The following is a 14,473-nucleotide window of genomic DNA, read 5'->3' as shown; positions in this document are numbered from 1 at the left end:
AATCGGCTTCACACCAAACTTAACCCGAGGCATGAATCAGTCTAAAACCAAACATGCAAATAAAAGTGACAAAATAATAAGAGGCAGCAGCAAAAAATATCCTGTTCAACTTGGCAACCTCAAACATTCAGTTATGTTTTGTACTCAGCCCCACAGCAATAAAGTTGGACCACAAGCCTGAAAAAGCTCCAATAAAAGCAAAAACACCAAAAAACTGGCTGCACAAGAGGTAATAAAAGCAATTTTACTCAGTTATCTAATAGGTTAAAGGGACATTTCTTGGGAAATCCTTGTTGGCCAGCTTCTTCTGAATCAGATGTGTTTGTTTCCAGTACAGGAAAAGGTCAAGGACGTGCTTCGCCTAGCTTAGCTTAGCAAATAAAGTGGGAGTGGAGGGAAATTTCTAGCTTAGCTCAGTTGCGCTCTTATGCAGCAGCTTCAAACCTATTTAATGTCTAATTACTTCTAATAGAAGCATCACAACACGTTGACTAATGGCTTTGAGCAACATGTTTATAATGTAACCAAACTGTCAAATGCTAACCCACTAGGTATTCTTGGTATGAACTATTTCAATGCTCTGGTTCTTTTTAAGTTTTTGATGCCTTCTGATTAGTTTTTTTTCCCCTTTTTTCCTTCTGTGTCAGTGAAATGTAAAACTGAAGATCACTTGTAAATCTATGCCAGTAAGTACAGCATTTTTTCCAGCCAGGTGGCATCTACAGTCAGACATCAGAGGACCCTGAACTGAACCCTGAGGAACTCCACATTTGCTAACCAGTAGAGTTAAGATGGAGCTCTGCTGAAATAATCAAATTCAAAAGAAGCTGAAAAAATTAATGTAATTGTCAGACTGTCTGACATTTCACTTCTTTAACCATAACTGCACTATTGAGAACATAAAGGCTCCAGTAGCATCACCCTGCTGTAGTGTAGCGTGTTGAGCAGCAACATGCAGCTCGGCTGGTGTTAGTTCCACACATGAAGCCCATGCAGCAGTTACTGAGAGCTCCGGAGCAGCAGCAGTTATCGCTGTTATCCGTTAAGTGTGTTACAGAGCCGGTGCGGGTCAGGTGAAGTCGCAGGTGATGAAGACCAGGCTGGCAGCAGAAAGCCTCACCGTCCCCGTGGAGGAAAGGAAGGCCTGGACTGTGTAGTGCCAGCAGGAGATGGCAGCCAGAACGGAGCTGGCAAAGTCCTCTACCTGCTCGTCCTCCAGCAGAACCTCGTCCAACCGTCCCGCCTCATCATCCTCCTCTTCCTCGCTGCACATCAGTCGCTCCAGAGAGTCCTTCCTGCTGCCCAGCTCCTCCCCTTCCTCCTCCTGCTCCTCCTCGTCCTGGGCAGCTCGGTCGGCCTCAGACTCTCCCAGGCTGCTGGATCCCAGTGTGCTGCTGCTGATGGTGGGCTGCAGTGAGCGTCTGTCACCCACTAACACCCCCTCGCTGTCGGAGTGCTGCAGGACGTCACACACCGCTTATCCTGAATCTGATGACTCTTTAAAACTAATGTGCTGCTTTAACAGCGAGGCTGTATCACAGAGCCCCTTCCTTCAGTATGACATCCATTTATTTACAGTCAAATGAGGTCACTAGTAAGTACAACTCAGTACACTTCACAGAAATACAACAAAGCACAGAGAAACCAACAGTTTGTACAGCAATGCTCGGAGGAGGAGGAGCAGGAAGCAGACGTGCTACCTTTAATGTTAAATCAGTTTGAGTCTTACCTGTAGGATCGCTGAGAGTTCAACCGGAGAATCAGCAGCAGAAGAAGACGAGGTGATTGGTTAAAGACAGAGAACACACATTATTGTGAAAGCTAACTGAACACAAAGCTTTGTTTATTAGCCCACAATCAGTCTGTGGTTAACATCATAACAGTAACACATTTAACCATGACATAAAAGAAGTTCTGAGCATTTCTCTGTGCTGCCAAGTAAACTGAATACTTTGTAGCTGCTATAAGTTCAGCCAAGATGCTTGATGCTGAGAGAAGTCCAATAATCAATAGACAGACAAGTACTTTGTAAGACTTTTATCAATCCATTATTAGTTTCTATCAATTTTTGAATCAAAAACATCAAACATGTTCTGCCAGGAAATGGCAAAGAGAATGTCACCTTTCTCTGTGGGAATTAGTTGTAGTTGCTGTCTCTGTTATCAGACACTGACAATCACTAGCTGCTGAGTTCATCCTTTAATTGTCATTGTAGAATTTTATAGTCATCTATTTATTCTATGTGGTATTTCATCATTTTGGGGCTGCACAGTGACTCGATGGTACGCACCATCACCTTGCAGCTCAACAATGGATGGATGGATGGATGGATGGATGGATGGATGGAATCATTTTTACGTTTTGACTCGTTTGTATTTTCTTTACTTATTTGATCTGTTCTGACATTTATCCATTTCTATTGTGTTGTTCAATATATTTAAAGCTATAGACTATCGTTTTATTTCTAATCTGCTTTTATTTTTTGATTTCACTGTTGGCATTGTCCTTGTTTTCCTAGTCTCAACTTCTATGAAAAGTGCAGGTGTATAAATAAAGTCTGATTGGTGATGTTGACAGTATTCCTGAAAAAGCACTGGGCTTTAATTGTACATTTTCAGCCACACATTTTAGAACTTGCAGATTTTTCTTCATGTTTCTTTCATAATACATTTTTAAAAAATAGTAAAAAGTGTTGTGCGGTATGTCAAAGTTTCAAAGTGATAAGCGCTGCTGTCAGAAGCTTGTTCACCAACTCCAGTTAGGTTTCCTTATAATGGAGTCACAGTTTCAACAGGAAACTATCAAAGAATTCTAAAGTTATCTGGACATCTTTAAGTACCCGACGTCTCAGTCATTGGTATGTGTTTATTTACAGAACCATTCTGGGTATTGTTCCTTCCTATCTGTCTTGTCTTTTAACAAGGAAACATGAAAGTCACAATCTCCGATCTGGGGATACTCTGCAATTTGTCGTCCCCAAAGTATGATCTGAACTGGGCAAGAAAGTCTTCAGGTTTTCAGGCACCAGTTCAGTGGAATAAATTACAATCTCAACTTCAACTTCCAGCCCTTGTTACACTGAATTAATTTAAAGCTCTGGTGAAATCATTGTAGTCTACCTCGTCTGTGGGCAAGTGTTATATGTGAGCAAGTTTTAAAGTTGTTAAATTCATCTGCTGTTTATTGTTTTTAATGTGACTATGCTGCTGCCCTCTTGGTCAGGTCTCCCTCGTGAAGGAGATCTCTTAACTCAGTGGGACTAGTCTGGTTAAAAAAAATGCTAAATAAAGTAAAAGAAAAGAAAAAGTGACTTCATCTCAGATGTTGAACGTTTTTGAATGCAACTAAACAGCAAAACCTGAGGTTTTCTAACTGCAGGCAAAAAAAATTGATCATTAGAGGAGAAATCACAGAAGGTTAGCTAGAGGATTAATATGGAAGATCTTTACCTTTGGAGTTCTTCATTTGCTTGATTGGCTCTGGGAAGGAAAAAAAACAGAGTAAATAGTAAACAATAAATATTGACGTGACACGCTGATCAATAATCGGGTAATTCTGAGTGATTACCTGACTGTCGGCGGCCCTGACGAGCGTCTCGTGGAAACTCATCAGACTGGCAGGACAGAGCTTTCTTCAGACGCTCTGGACTGTAACGGTACTTGGAAGGGTCTGCGGTAAAACAACATGATTGACGACAACAGGAAAAAGCCAAGTGCGGTTTTATCCTGTTTTCTTACAGTTTCTACTAGTTTTCTCAAAATTTTCACCAAAACCATTACAAGCAGGAAAGATTGGTACTTACAGATGGAATCCATTTCCAGGATGGCCTCTTTAGCCTGAAACACACAACAACATCTTCTGTTAGGGCTGTCTACACAAAGTGGCTTCACTGGTGAGTATACTGGTTTCACTGGTCGCTGACCTTCTGTGGGATGATGGCGTGGTGGTTTTCCAGAATGATGCGCTTGATGTGATGAGCCCACAGCTTCTTTTCTTCCACCGTTTTTGCCTGAAATGTAAAAACAATTGAAGAGCAACCACTGATTAGTCCGAACAGTTGGTTTGGTTTCCAGAAATCCCTGAGGAACATGAAGACAGTCCAGACAAATTCTTCTTACTATCACTAATCTACTGGCTGCTTTCTCAATTAGTGGATTTGAAAGTAAAATGTTCTGTGTTTCAAATAGATTCAGTTTAGGACACAATTACTGGATTATCGCCACAGCTGCAGAATCATTTTCTATCAATCAACTAATTGATACTCAAGTCTGCAAAAACAACAAACTGATTATTTCCAATCCATAAGAATTCAGTGTTCTCTTTCTTGTGATCGGCCACTTTTATCAACTGTAATAAATCAAAATCAATCAAATAATGAATCAACTTATTGCTGCAGCTCTAAAATAAGCATTTTAGCAATTAACTGTATGCACATGAACATCTACCTACATACACTCACACACTTTTCATATATATCTGAAACTTAGAATCATTTTTTATTACATTTTAAAAAAAATATTCCTGGAAGACCCAAATATAGAAAAAAATTGCAAAAATTACATTATATTAAATTTAGAATTATAAAGTCTAGAATTTTATATTTAAAATAAAGAAAATGACAAAAAAATAAAATTGCTGTTGCATTTCTGAAGCAGTGGGTTTTATAGGGATATGAAAAACTAATTAAAATACATCCTAAAACCAAACAGACAGATAGCGTTATTTATTTATACACTATAAATCGCCAAAGCCAGGAAAAAGGCCACCAGGTAAATTCAGTACAACACTTTTTCCCACTATAATAAAGTCAGCCACACTGACATACTGAGAGAAATAACTTGATACAGACACAAGTGGAGATTTTAAATTAGTAGTTTTATAGAATAGTTTGAAACTAACTGGCGTGGGCAGAAAACACAACTGCGGGGTGTAAAATCTCCTTACATCACCCACAGTGTACAGCTGTTGTGTCAGCAGACGGAGGGCGACTCACCTGGACAGTGTGAGGTTGTTTGGGGTGTTTGTAATGCGTGACACTGAAGCTCAGGGAGTCTTTGGCGCTTTCGATCAGCATCAGAGTGGAGCACTAAAATCACACGGAGAGGAACAAAAATGACCATCTGCTCCTAATAACCTGTGGGACAAACAGACCCAGCAGATGTACGACTGAGACGCCAGTATGTATGTTTGCTGCTCACTGAGATGTGTGTCTTGTAGACGTAGTGTTCTCCGCGGCGTTTGGTGATGAGCAGCATGCGGTCAAACAGGAAGAGCGTTCTCTCGTTTTTGGCTCGATGAACCTTAAAGGTTCCTTCAAGAACCAGTTCTCCATATGTGGTGAGGTCAGGACCTTTCCAGTTCAGCAGCAACGACTGAACCTCCTGAAGAAATAAACATAAAAATATGCAGTTGGTTTAACTCTGTAGGTATTTAGCTGTTAATTAGGACAGAAGTATGGAACCTCGAAGATGAATTTCTTAGGTGTTTATTAATGTATTTATCACAACCTCCGCATTCACATTAGAGCTAGTGATTGTTCTGTCATTAATATTTCCCTCTCCCTGTCTGTTGTGTGTTTGTATGTGTTTGTATGCAACTACTCTGGTGTCAGGAAAGTTTTTTTCAATTCAAACATTCTCTCTATCATTGCAAAAGACATAAAACGACACACTATGTGTAAATATATGAGAATTATAAAATCTTCTGTTAAAAAGAAATATGGAAAAGAAAAACAACAGTGGACCCACAATTGAACCCTGCAGACCTCCACTGATAAGTTAGTCAGACATCCATCCTGTAGTCTGCTGGTTTATTAAATACAATTGTGTGTTTAACGATAGAGATAAATTCAGTAATATATGCTTCTAAGTGTCTTCTGTCTTGCAGAAGAAAATGACTTGAAGCTTTTTGTTTCCACTCAGGTATATTAAACACAAATTGAAAAGCGCCCAGAAACACATGGAGTGAAACGCGGTGTTTTGTTCGTGACCTGCAGTCTGACAGCGTGTTCGTGTTTCCTCTTCATATCGTTGATGTACCAGGCCACTCCTGTCATGGTGTAGATGGCCTCCTCCACCACCTCATAACCCTCCTCCTCTGGGTCAAAGTGCTTTGCTATCTCCTAAACAACATCATTACAAACAAAAACAAGTCAATCTGAAGTCAGGTTTATATTAGCCATTTTATGCAGATGATACAGTCCTGTTTGTGTAAATTTTGAAGATACACACTGGAAGTTCTAAAAGTTTAGTAACCTGGGCAGGAAATGTTCTGTCATCTTAACATCATAGCGAATCTTCTGATTTTATACAGTTTTACATGCAGGTGTTGTTGGGCATCAGCTGTACTGATGTGGTACCTGGAGCAGCAGGTGGTATTTAAGGATCCTCTGAACAGGTTTGAGCAGGTATGAGCCCAAAGGTAGTGACCGCTTCAGCGATGCCTGACGCTCCCGGAAAAACTTTGCCAGAGATTTATTCCTCATGCACTCAGTCAGTGCAGCGACTGAACTGCAGGTGGGAGAATGAAAAAAATAAAACATATGTAAGGAAGAAAAAAACTACTGCAAATAGAAAAATGCAGGTATGGACAGGTGACCAAGTAAAGAGCAGGCGTGAACAAGGAGTTAGCAAGTACAAAAACAGATAGTTACTAAAAAGTATAAAACAGGAGGTATGAAAGGTAAAGGGAGGGAGTAGTTTCACTTCCACGAAACAGGCGTATCTGTACATGTTGTTTATATGGGTGTGCAGATATAAACAAGTATAGACAAGAAAAATAGGGGTGTAAACAGTTAGAAAGAGGTGTGAAAACAGTCTAAAAAAATAGGTGGAAACAGTTATACACAGGTAGAAAGATGTGTGATAAAGTTAAAGCAGGTATGAACAAGAAAAACACTTGAAGGTTAAAAAAAGCACAATGAAAACAACTAGAAACTGGTCATAAGATGGAAAACAGAATTAAACAAGCGGTTGACTGATTACCAGCACGTTTGATTATCTGATCCAGTATTCAGCATTTTTTATATTATTGGTATTAGTATTTCTTTTAACCGATTCCATACAAAATAAATTAACTTAAAACGTGCAACTTTGGTTCCGTTATCTTTATTCACTCTGTTGTCTCAATCAATGCTTTTCGGTTACATGTCACATGCAATAACCTATTTCCAATGAAAGGGATGCTAAAAAACTAAGTATGCAACACAGGAATAAACTAAGGCATTGGATCATTTTGACACCAAGATTTCGATTATAGGTTTATACTGCTTATCAATGAATGAATATTGAACTCTGCCATCAGTTGATGTCAGTAAAACAAGACACCATTAAGAACAACATTACAGAATAATACTAGATGCTGAGTCCAGCAGACTGTCAGGACTTACTTTGGGTAGTTGGTGCAGTACTGCGTGTAGATCTCAAAGTACTCGCTCTGAAATGGCACAAAGTGAAATCATTATGACCTCTGACCGCTCCGTTTGTGGTCACAGTTTCATCTTAAACTAGAATATTAAATAGATGAAGCCTCCGGCGACCTTCTGATCGACTCTCACCTTCATGACGAAGCATCTGGCGACAGCGACGGGGTCGTTGTCACACATATCAAGAGCCTGAAGCAGCTCACTGTGAACAGGAACCACCATCACCATGATGACAACAACATGATACTTCACTTCATTTTACTCTTGATAATCACACATCAACAGAACGAGCCTGTTACATCACAGACTGCTTTTTGCTTTTTCCATTTCATGATGTTTTGTGTCATTGTTGTTTTAACTGTAATTATGCGGTGATGACATTAAGAGATGAGATTTTATTTTTTTTTATTCTTGCCTGTTGAACTCGTAGATGTCCTCGATGTTTCCAAAGAGAGAACAGACCTGCTCAGGACGGATCGATAAATCAGACTGATCAATGATGTGAGCCAGGTAGTCCTGCAGGAGGAGAGAGGAAATGAAAAGAGGGAGAGTAGGACAATGTGAAGAAAGCAGAGAGGGGACAGGATCAGAGTAGAGAGAACTGATTAGTTTTTACAGTCGACTGTAATTGAAAAATAATTTAACTAAATTAATTTATCAGGATAATTGTTGTTTTACAAGTCAGTATAGATCACCTTTTCTCCTATGATGTCTTCATTTGTCCAGCAGGTGGCAGACTGACCTCAGTTTGATCAATACCATTGTAATCTGATTACTTCTGGCTCAATCATCAAGTTTGTTTGTTTGTTTGTGGAGCTCGGTTAAACGGCTAAGCATCAGCTGATGGCTTTAAAGGCTTGATTTCTTATCTTCATTTTACACATTCCATGAGCATGGATTTTTATTCAGTTAATTAAAAGCATTTAAATATTTGATGTTAATACAGTGTATTTATTTATGAAGCAGATTTTTGTCTCACTAAACACATTTTTTATTTTGATTTAATATATCAAAAATTCCCACTGAGCAATGATCAACAGAATTTTATTTGGATTATTTTTTAAAGAAAACTCAGAAATCAATCATATTATATACATCGTATTTTTAAATGTTTATTGATGGGTTCTGTGTTCTATTTAATAGTTGTCAAAAGTATTTTAACTCATACCTACACATGCTGATATTAAAGACAGTTTAGTTGTACAATTTCATTATTTTGTATTGTATGCAGCAATTTCATTTTTGTACAGGAGAACGGAACATTTGTACATTTTTTAATTATAATATCCTTTTCATGTATTAAATGGATCTTGTGTTACATTAAATATTTATCAGATATGCATTGCTCTGAGCTCAAGTCTTAATTTTAAGTTCAGGTCTTCCCTCAAGGTTCAGGTCTGTCTGTGATCCTGACTGTTACATAAGCAGCTAATCTTGTCACTGCAGAACGTCTTAACCTGGTAATTTTAGTCGGTGACGATGCATCTCTGCCGGGATACTCTGAGACTACGAGCTGTTCTCTGTCCTGTGTCTCCTGAGTCCTGCATCCCTTAAATCTGACCTGGAGTCAGTCTTCAGATGTTTAAGACATTCACAGTTAGAGTCAGATACCGAAATCGAAAAAAGAACCCCAGGATGGGTGTGGGTTTACAGAATTCTCCAAAAACAGGAGGAGTTTGGAGAGTCTTTGTTTTGCGAGCTAACATTTTCATATGACAAATGTGACTGATGCTTTAATAGGAGTCAACATCAGTTTTATGGTTTCCTGTCTCAAAGAGAACATCAAACAGAATCCATCAGCACCAGAAACCGTTTTGTAGTATGTTTTTGGTAAAATTAAGGTATTTATGTGTAGTATTACGTTATATAGGCATTTAAAAAGTGGTACAACACAAAGACCAAAACTGAGTGAGTAGAGAAAATCATCTATAAGTGTTCTATTCCATGAAAAATGTAGTTGGAAGCAGCAGGTGCAGTACTGAAAAAATCCATGATTTAGCTTTCATCTTTCATTGTTATTAATAATAAGAATATGAATAACAATGAAAACAGATAGAAAGCAGCATCTGCTGTGCATCTTTCAGCTCTACAGAGATAAAGAGAGCGACAAGCAGACAAGAGATGCTTTTTACGTCATTAAGACCTGCTTTATGATGACAGAAAATATGTTTGAGGACCATTTAACTTATCAAACCTTGAGATGTGGAACAAACAACTTTGTGCGCCTGATTGCTTTGGTTCATACATTAGTCACTGTGTTTATTTTTTCATCTTACAGGCAGGAAGGAAAATTAGATCCCCAATAAATACGGGCTCTAACATTTCTGACCAGGATGTGTCTTGATTTGCTGTCAGTGCCTCTGTTGTTTGTGCTGCAGATTTGATGAGAACTGCACCATCCACTTGAGGCAGAATGGCTTTTACAGTAACATATTTAAAGCCAATTGACAGTTATCGTGTTTGGTGTGGGCTGACCTTTATTATTATTTAGGGGATAGTGTGATTATGACTATGTATTATATAAACAGAGCAGCCACACAGCACAACACCACAGGGTTAATGTGTTCTTTGGTGACTCACCTCTACAATCATGCGCAGGTCTCTGACGTACATCCTCTCCGTCTCAATGATCTCCATGACGACACGGTCCAGGTAGGTCAGCTGGGGGTTGGGCGCCATGCTGCCGCTGATGAACGGTGACCCCGGCTGCCTGCGGCTGGAGGCTCGACTTGTTGTCCGCTCTTTGTTGTTGTTATTGTTGTTGTGAATGAAGCTCCGCCCCTTCCTGTCAGACTGTGGGGTCTTCCCCTCTGCGTCTGTGGCGCCCCCAGTGGGGCTCAGGTCCAGGTTAATGTCGGGGTCAGAGGATCGGGCGGACGATGGAGGGGGGGCGAGGTTGTCGTCTCTGGAGGATCCTGAGCCTGAGGACAGTGTGGAGATCAGGCTCGCTGGGCGCCGGTCAGACGTCGGCAGGTCAGAGGAGTCGGAGGGCGTGGCCGACGGAGCGCGCTCATCACTGCTGATGGAGGCGGTAGACAGGCGGGGGGACTCTGAGGAGAGGGGGAGAGTAATGATGTAACTAAAAAACAAACCAGTTCTGCATCATTGTGTCAGACAACACTGTAACCACCAGGTCAAACTATGAACACCAACACTAAACTCCATAATGTTCATCCAGCAGAACATTGGTACAAAACAGGCAGATTTAGCTCACAGATGATCACTTTCACAGTAAAACTCCTGTGATCACAGAGTTTCACAATAAAAGTGCAGTCAGGGAGATGGTATAAATGGAAGGTCATGTTTGTCTATAGGGAGTTTATCAAAGGCAAACCGTAAGGAGTTTGTTTTTGTTCCTGAGGTCAACAGTTTGACTAAAACTGTTACAAAGGAGGACATGATGTCACCAGTGAGAGATTATTAATATCATTACTAATACTTTATCTAAGAGAAAAACCTCCCTGAGCTCAAGATAAGCCTGTAACAGCAGATGAAGAAAGTTTCAAGTTTCCCTTCAGATAGTCAATCATCTGCAGCTCTAAACATCTGGATTCTTTCAGGTTTCTGTTATCTCTCAAACACAGCTAAGGAATTTCAGGAATCTATACATGTTTATAATTTTTAACCGTTAAAGAACGGGAGACTAAACTTCCACTTATTGTTAAGTTCTCACAGAGTAACCGAAGGACCTTATTTCAACACAAACCTGTAGGAGTGCATCTGCTTTAGGTTGAGATGGTTCATGGTACATGAGAAGTCTTTAAAACATCCCAGCTCAAATGCAGCTTAGGTCCTAGCTACATGTCGTACATCTGTCTACACTGCCATTATGAAATAAGAGCAAACTCAAGGATAATTCACTGACATTTTCTGCTCAAATCCACACAGAAAATGAGTGAAACATATAACTTTAGGTCTACATTTTCAAAAAAGCAACATTAATCACAGAGCGGCATCACATATCATTTCTGTAAATAGTCTGATACAGTTGATCACAAATATGCAGTTTAATGATTCTCAGCACAGATATGACTGAACATCTGACTAAGCTATGACTCTGAGAAGCACCTGATTTTCACATTCTGAAGCCTGTTTTTCAGGTTCTACAGTGTGTTTTCGCTAGTTTCTAAGTGGATTTCTGGAGGTTTATTGTGACGGACATCAGAGATGATGTTTTCATCAGGAAGTGCGAGTCACTCTGAATCTACACCCACATCTTTCAAGTGTGTGAGTTCAGATCTGACTGAGTTATGACTATGAGAAAGAAGGTTTTCTCCTATTTCTAATTCCTAATTCTTAGTTGAGATTCTCAGGTAACAGTTCTATTCTTCAGGTTCAGCAGTGTCTTGTTGTCTGATTTCTGCTCATTTGAAAAACAACTTTTCATAGATTTGACAAACTGTGGTGAGACAACAGCATTAATATCATAATATCCACCTTATGACATCACTGTCCAATCAACCAATTACAATCAAGCAGCAGGCTTCCAAAAGACTCATAAAATCATTCAGTGCAATCAACGTGAGGCAGGTCGATCACTCTGCTCTGATCCGACTGTTAACTTTGATTGATTATGTGGGATATTTGATTGGTCTGATTAGATTCTTTATTCGCTGGGATCCTTTTCACATTCATGTTTTCTCATGGCGGCCATTTTGAGAACTCATGGCATGAAACTGTCTGAAAAATTATTTAATTTCAAATAAAAGTTCAAAGGCATTCTGAAATAAAATAAACAAAACTGCTGTGTAGTGTATAATTACAATAACTAGCAATTACATGTTTTAATCAGATTCAGCTGTAATTTAAGACAGATGTTTGCATAACATGCCATGTTAGCATGCTACACTAGTCAAGAAATTTTATTCATATGATTTACAAAAGCAAAGTTTTATTTAGGGCCTTTACAATCATACCAACCAGCATTAACTAGCTCCAACCTGCTAAATGTTAATGGATCATTGTGCTAAATGTGAACATGACAAATGCTAGTATGTGATAAACTGATCAACATTCACATGTTCAGTTTTCAATCTAAAGTACAAATGATTTCAGCTAAATTTAGACATATTTACAGTGTAATCTAGGAAATCTTGCAAATAATTTACAGCCTTTCTGCTCAAAATGGCCGTCACGTGGTTTGGGTGTTTAACGAACATACCAGCGAACCAGTCGTCTGAGGGTTTAGCTAAATATCTGAAGATCAGAGACAGTGATAGTCCCCCTGAGACACAAAACACAAAAACGAGTTTAACATTTAGACACCAAAAACAGAAAATCAGCTCTGTTTATAACTCCAACAGACAGAAAATGTCAAGCTGTGAAGGATTTCAGCAACACAGAACTGGAATCTCTTCACAGCCATCTGATGAATTGTGAGAAGTTTATCATTTATCTGAAAGAACACTTGCTGCAAGTCTACCAGGAGTTTTGAACTGTGTGTCACAGTTCAAAACATTTAATTCACATGAATCTTCCTGTTTCCAGGCAGAGGTTACAATAACAGAAAATAAACTAAGCTCAGGTTCAGCTATTTCTAAATCCCTCTGTATGTGACTGAACCACATGTCAGGGTGAAGACAGTTTGAATTCATGAGTTGTTTTTTGAGAGGATGAGCAGTAAATGAAGCAGTGATGTTCCTTTTCACAGTTGTGTGCAGGTTTATCACAGATGTTTTATCCCAGCAAAAGATCTGCCTGGACATTTTACACACTGTGCCGACCAGAGACACTCACTGGACTCATGTGATTTGCATGGCAGCAACATATCAACATATCAGCTACATATTCAGTCAGTGGCTAAAGAAGACACTGTTGTGGTACGTGTGTAATACAAACTATTCCCTCCTACAACCAGCAAACAATTGCTATACATGATCGAATGAAAATTTCAAGTATGATTTCAAACTGGAGCAACATGGTGGCTCCTTTGGAAGCTCACTCTCATATTACAAAAACAGTTTCTGAAAACATTTGAGGTGACAAACAAGCCAAGCAGTTGCTGAATCTGTCTTACTTTAAATCAACAATAGCTAGTTTAAACATTTTGCAGGAGTTTCCAGCATCACCGAGTGGCAGTTGGGTGCCCCATTTTGCATAAAGTAGCTTTAGACCTCAACTTCATGCAAATGAGGAGCTGCCCACAAGTCACCTTGTCTCTAGAAACACATCGCCACATTACCTGAATGCTTTCATACACAGCAAAATGAGAAGTGTAGAAATGGCAGATCCTATGGACACGTACCGTAAGAAACCTGAAAACAACCTGCAGCATAAACAGGTTTTAATTCACACCTGTGACCAGCTCTTTCTCCTTGGCAACAGGATCATAGCTATTGTGGTACTCTGAGCAGGCCACCAGCACGACTGACAAAAGCTTAACTTCTGAGAAGCAAAGCTGCTGCACCTTTTATCCTCATCATTGGAATCATTCATTGTAGCTTACCAGCTCAAGTGTAGGAACACCTGAAGAGAAATACTTCAACATTGCATTCATCAGTGTGAGTCAATTCCCTGCCTCTCATATGGAGCCTGGTCACATGACCATGAGGAAAAATGCAGATTCCAGCCCCATACAAATAAATGACAGCAATTAATTAGAAAATCAGCAGAGTGTGTGGTTCAAACCATTAACGGAGTCAAATTCTGCAAAAATCAAACAAAAATGTTGGTTGATAAACCCCTCAGAACTCAACAGTCCTGATTTTCTGTGCTCAGCAACACTAAAAATGACTGAACACAAAGTTCAGGAATTAGGCAGCAAACACAGGGTCGACCCAAACTCCCACATTCTGGTGAACTGCAACGATGGAGAAGAAAATACAGGGTGGGCCACAGGTTTGGTTTCCATACATAGGAAAATGTATAATGTATATTTTTTTATGCTTCAGATACCCTAGAACATTCGTTTGACGCTATCTTTGGGGGCACTTGAAGGCCATGGAGCATCAGGTGAAGATACGAGACATAAATCATCTCAGTGATCGTATCACCAACGCCATTACAAGCATAACTTCAGCTGTGCTAATACAAGTTCATCAACAGCGGCAA

General features: G+C 39.5%; 1 protein-coding gene across 3 annotated transcripts in view; it reads right to left on the bottom strand.

The window, feature by feature from the left end:
- Window positions 1–14,473, bottom strand: part of LOC110964004 (pleckstrin homology domain-containing family G member 3) — a 35,550-nt gene that overhangs the window by 6,228 nt on the left and 14,849 nt on the right. For all 3 annotated transcript variants that reach the window (XM_051960876.1, XM_051960877.1, XM_051960875.1), the window contains 13 exons: window positions 10,004–10,473; window positions 7,839–7,939; window positions 7,556–7,625; window positions 7,388–7,434; window positions 6,359–6,509; window positions 5,990–6,121; window positions 5,199–5,381; window positions 4,994–5,086; window positions 3,923–4,009; window positions 3,803–3,836; window positions 3,568–3,669; window positions 3,450–3,479; window positions 1,730–1,740 (listed from right to left, as the gene is read on the bottom strand). In XM_051960876.1, coding sequence (XP_051816836.1) covers window positions 1,730–1,740; window positions 3,450–3,479; window positions 3,568–3,669; window positions 3,803–3,836; window positions 3,923–4,009; window positions 4,994–5,086; window positions 5,199–5,381; window positions 5,990–6,121; window positions 6,359–6,509; window positions 7,388–7,434; window positions 7,556–7,625; window positions 7,839–7,939; window positions 10,004–10,473 — 1,511 coding nt within the window. The remainder of the gene's footprint in view (window positions 1–1,729; window positions 1,741–3,449; window positions 3,480–3,567; window positions 3,670–3,802; window positions 3,837–3,922; window positions 4,010–4,993; window positions 5,087–5,198; window positions 5,382–5,989; window positions 6,122–6,358; window positions 6,510–7,387; window positions 7,435–7,555; window positions 7,626–7,838; window positions 7,940–10,003; window positions 10,474–14,473) is intronic.

This window comes from Acanthochromis polyacanthus, chromosome 16, assembly GCF_021347895.1.
Source record: "Acanthochromis polyacanthus isolate Apoly-LR-REF ecotype Palm Island chromosome 16, KAUST_Apoly_ChrSc, whole genome shotgun sequence".
Taxonomy (NCBI): Eukaryota; Metazoa; Chordata; class Actinopteri; family Pomacentridae; genus Acanthochromis; species Acanthochromis polyacanthus.
Note: the sequence above shows the minus strand (reverse complement) of the source record. Positions and strands in the feature narration are given on the sequence as shown.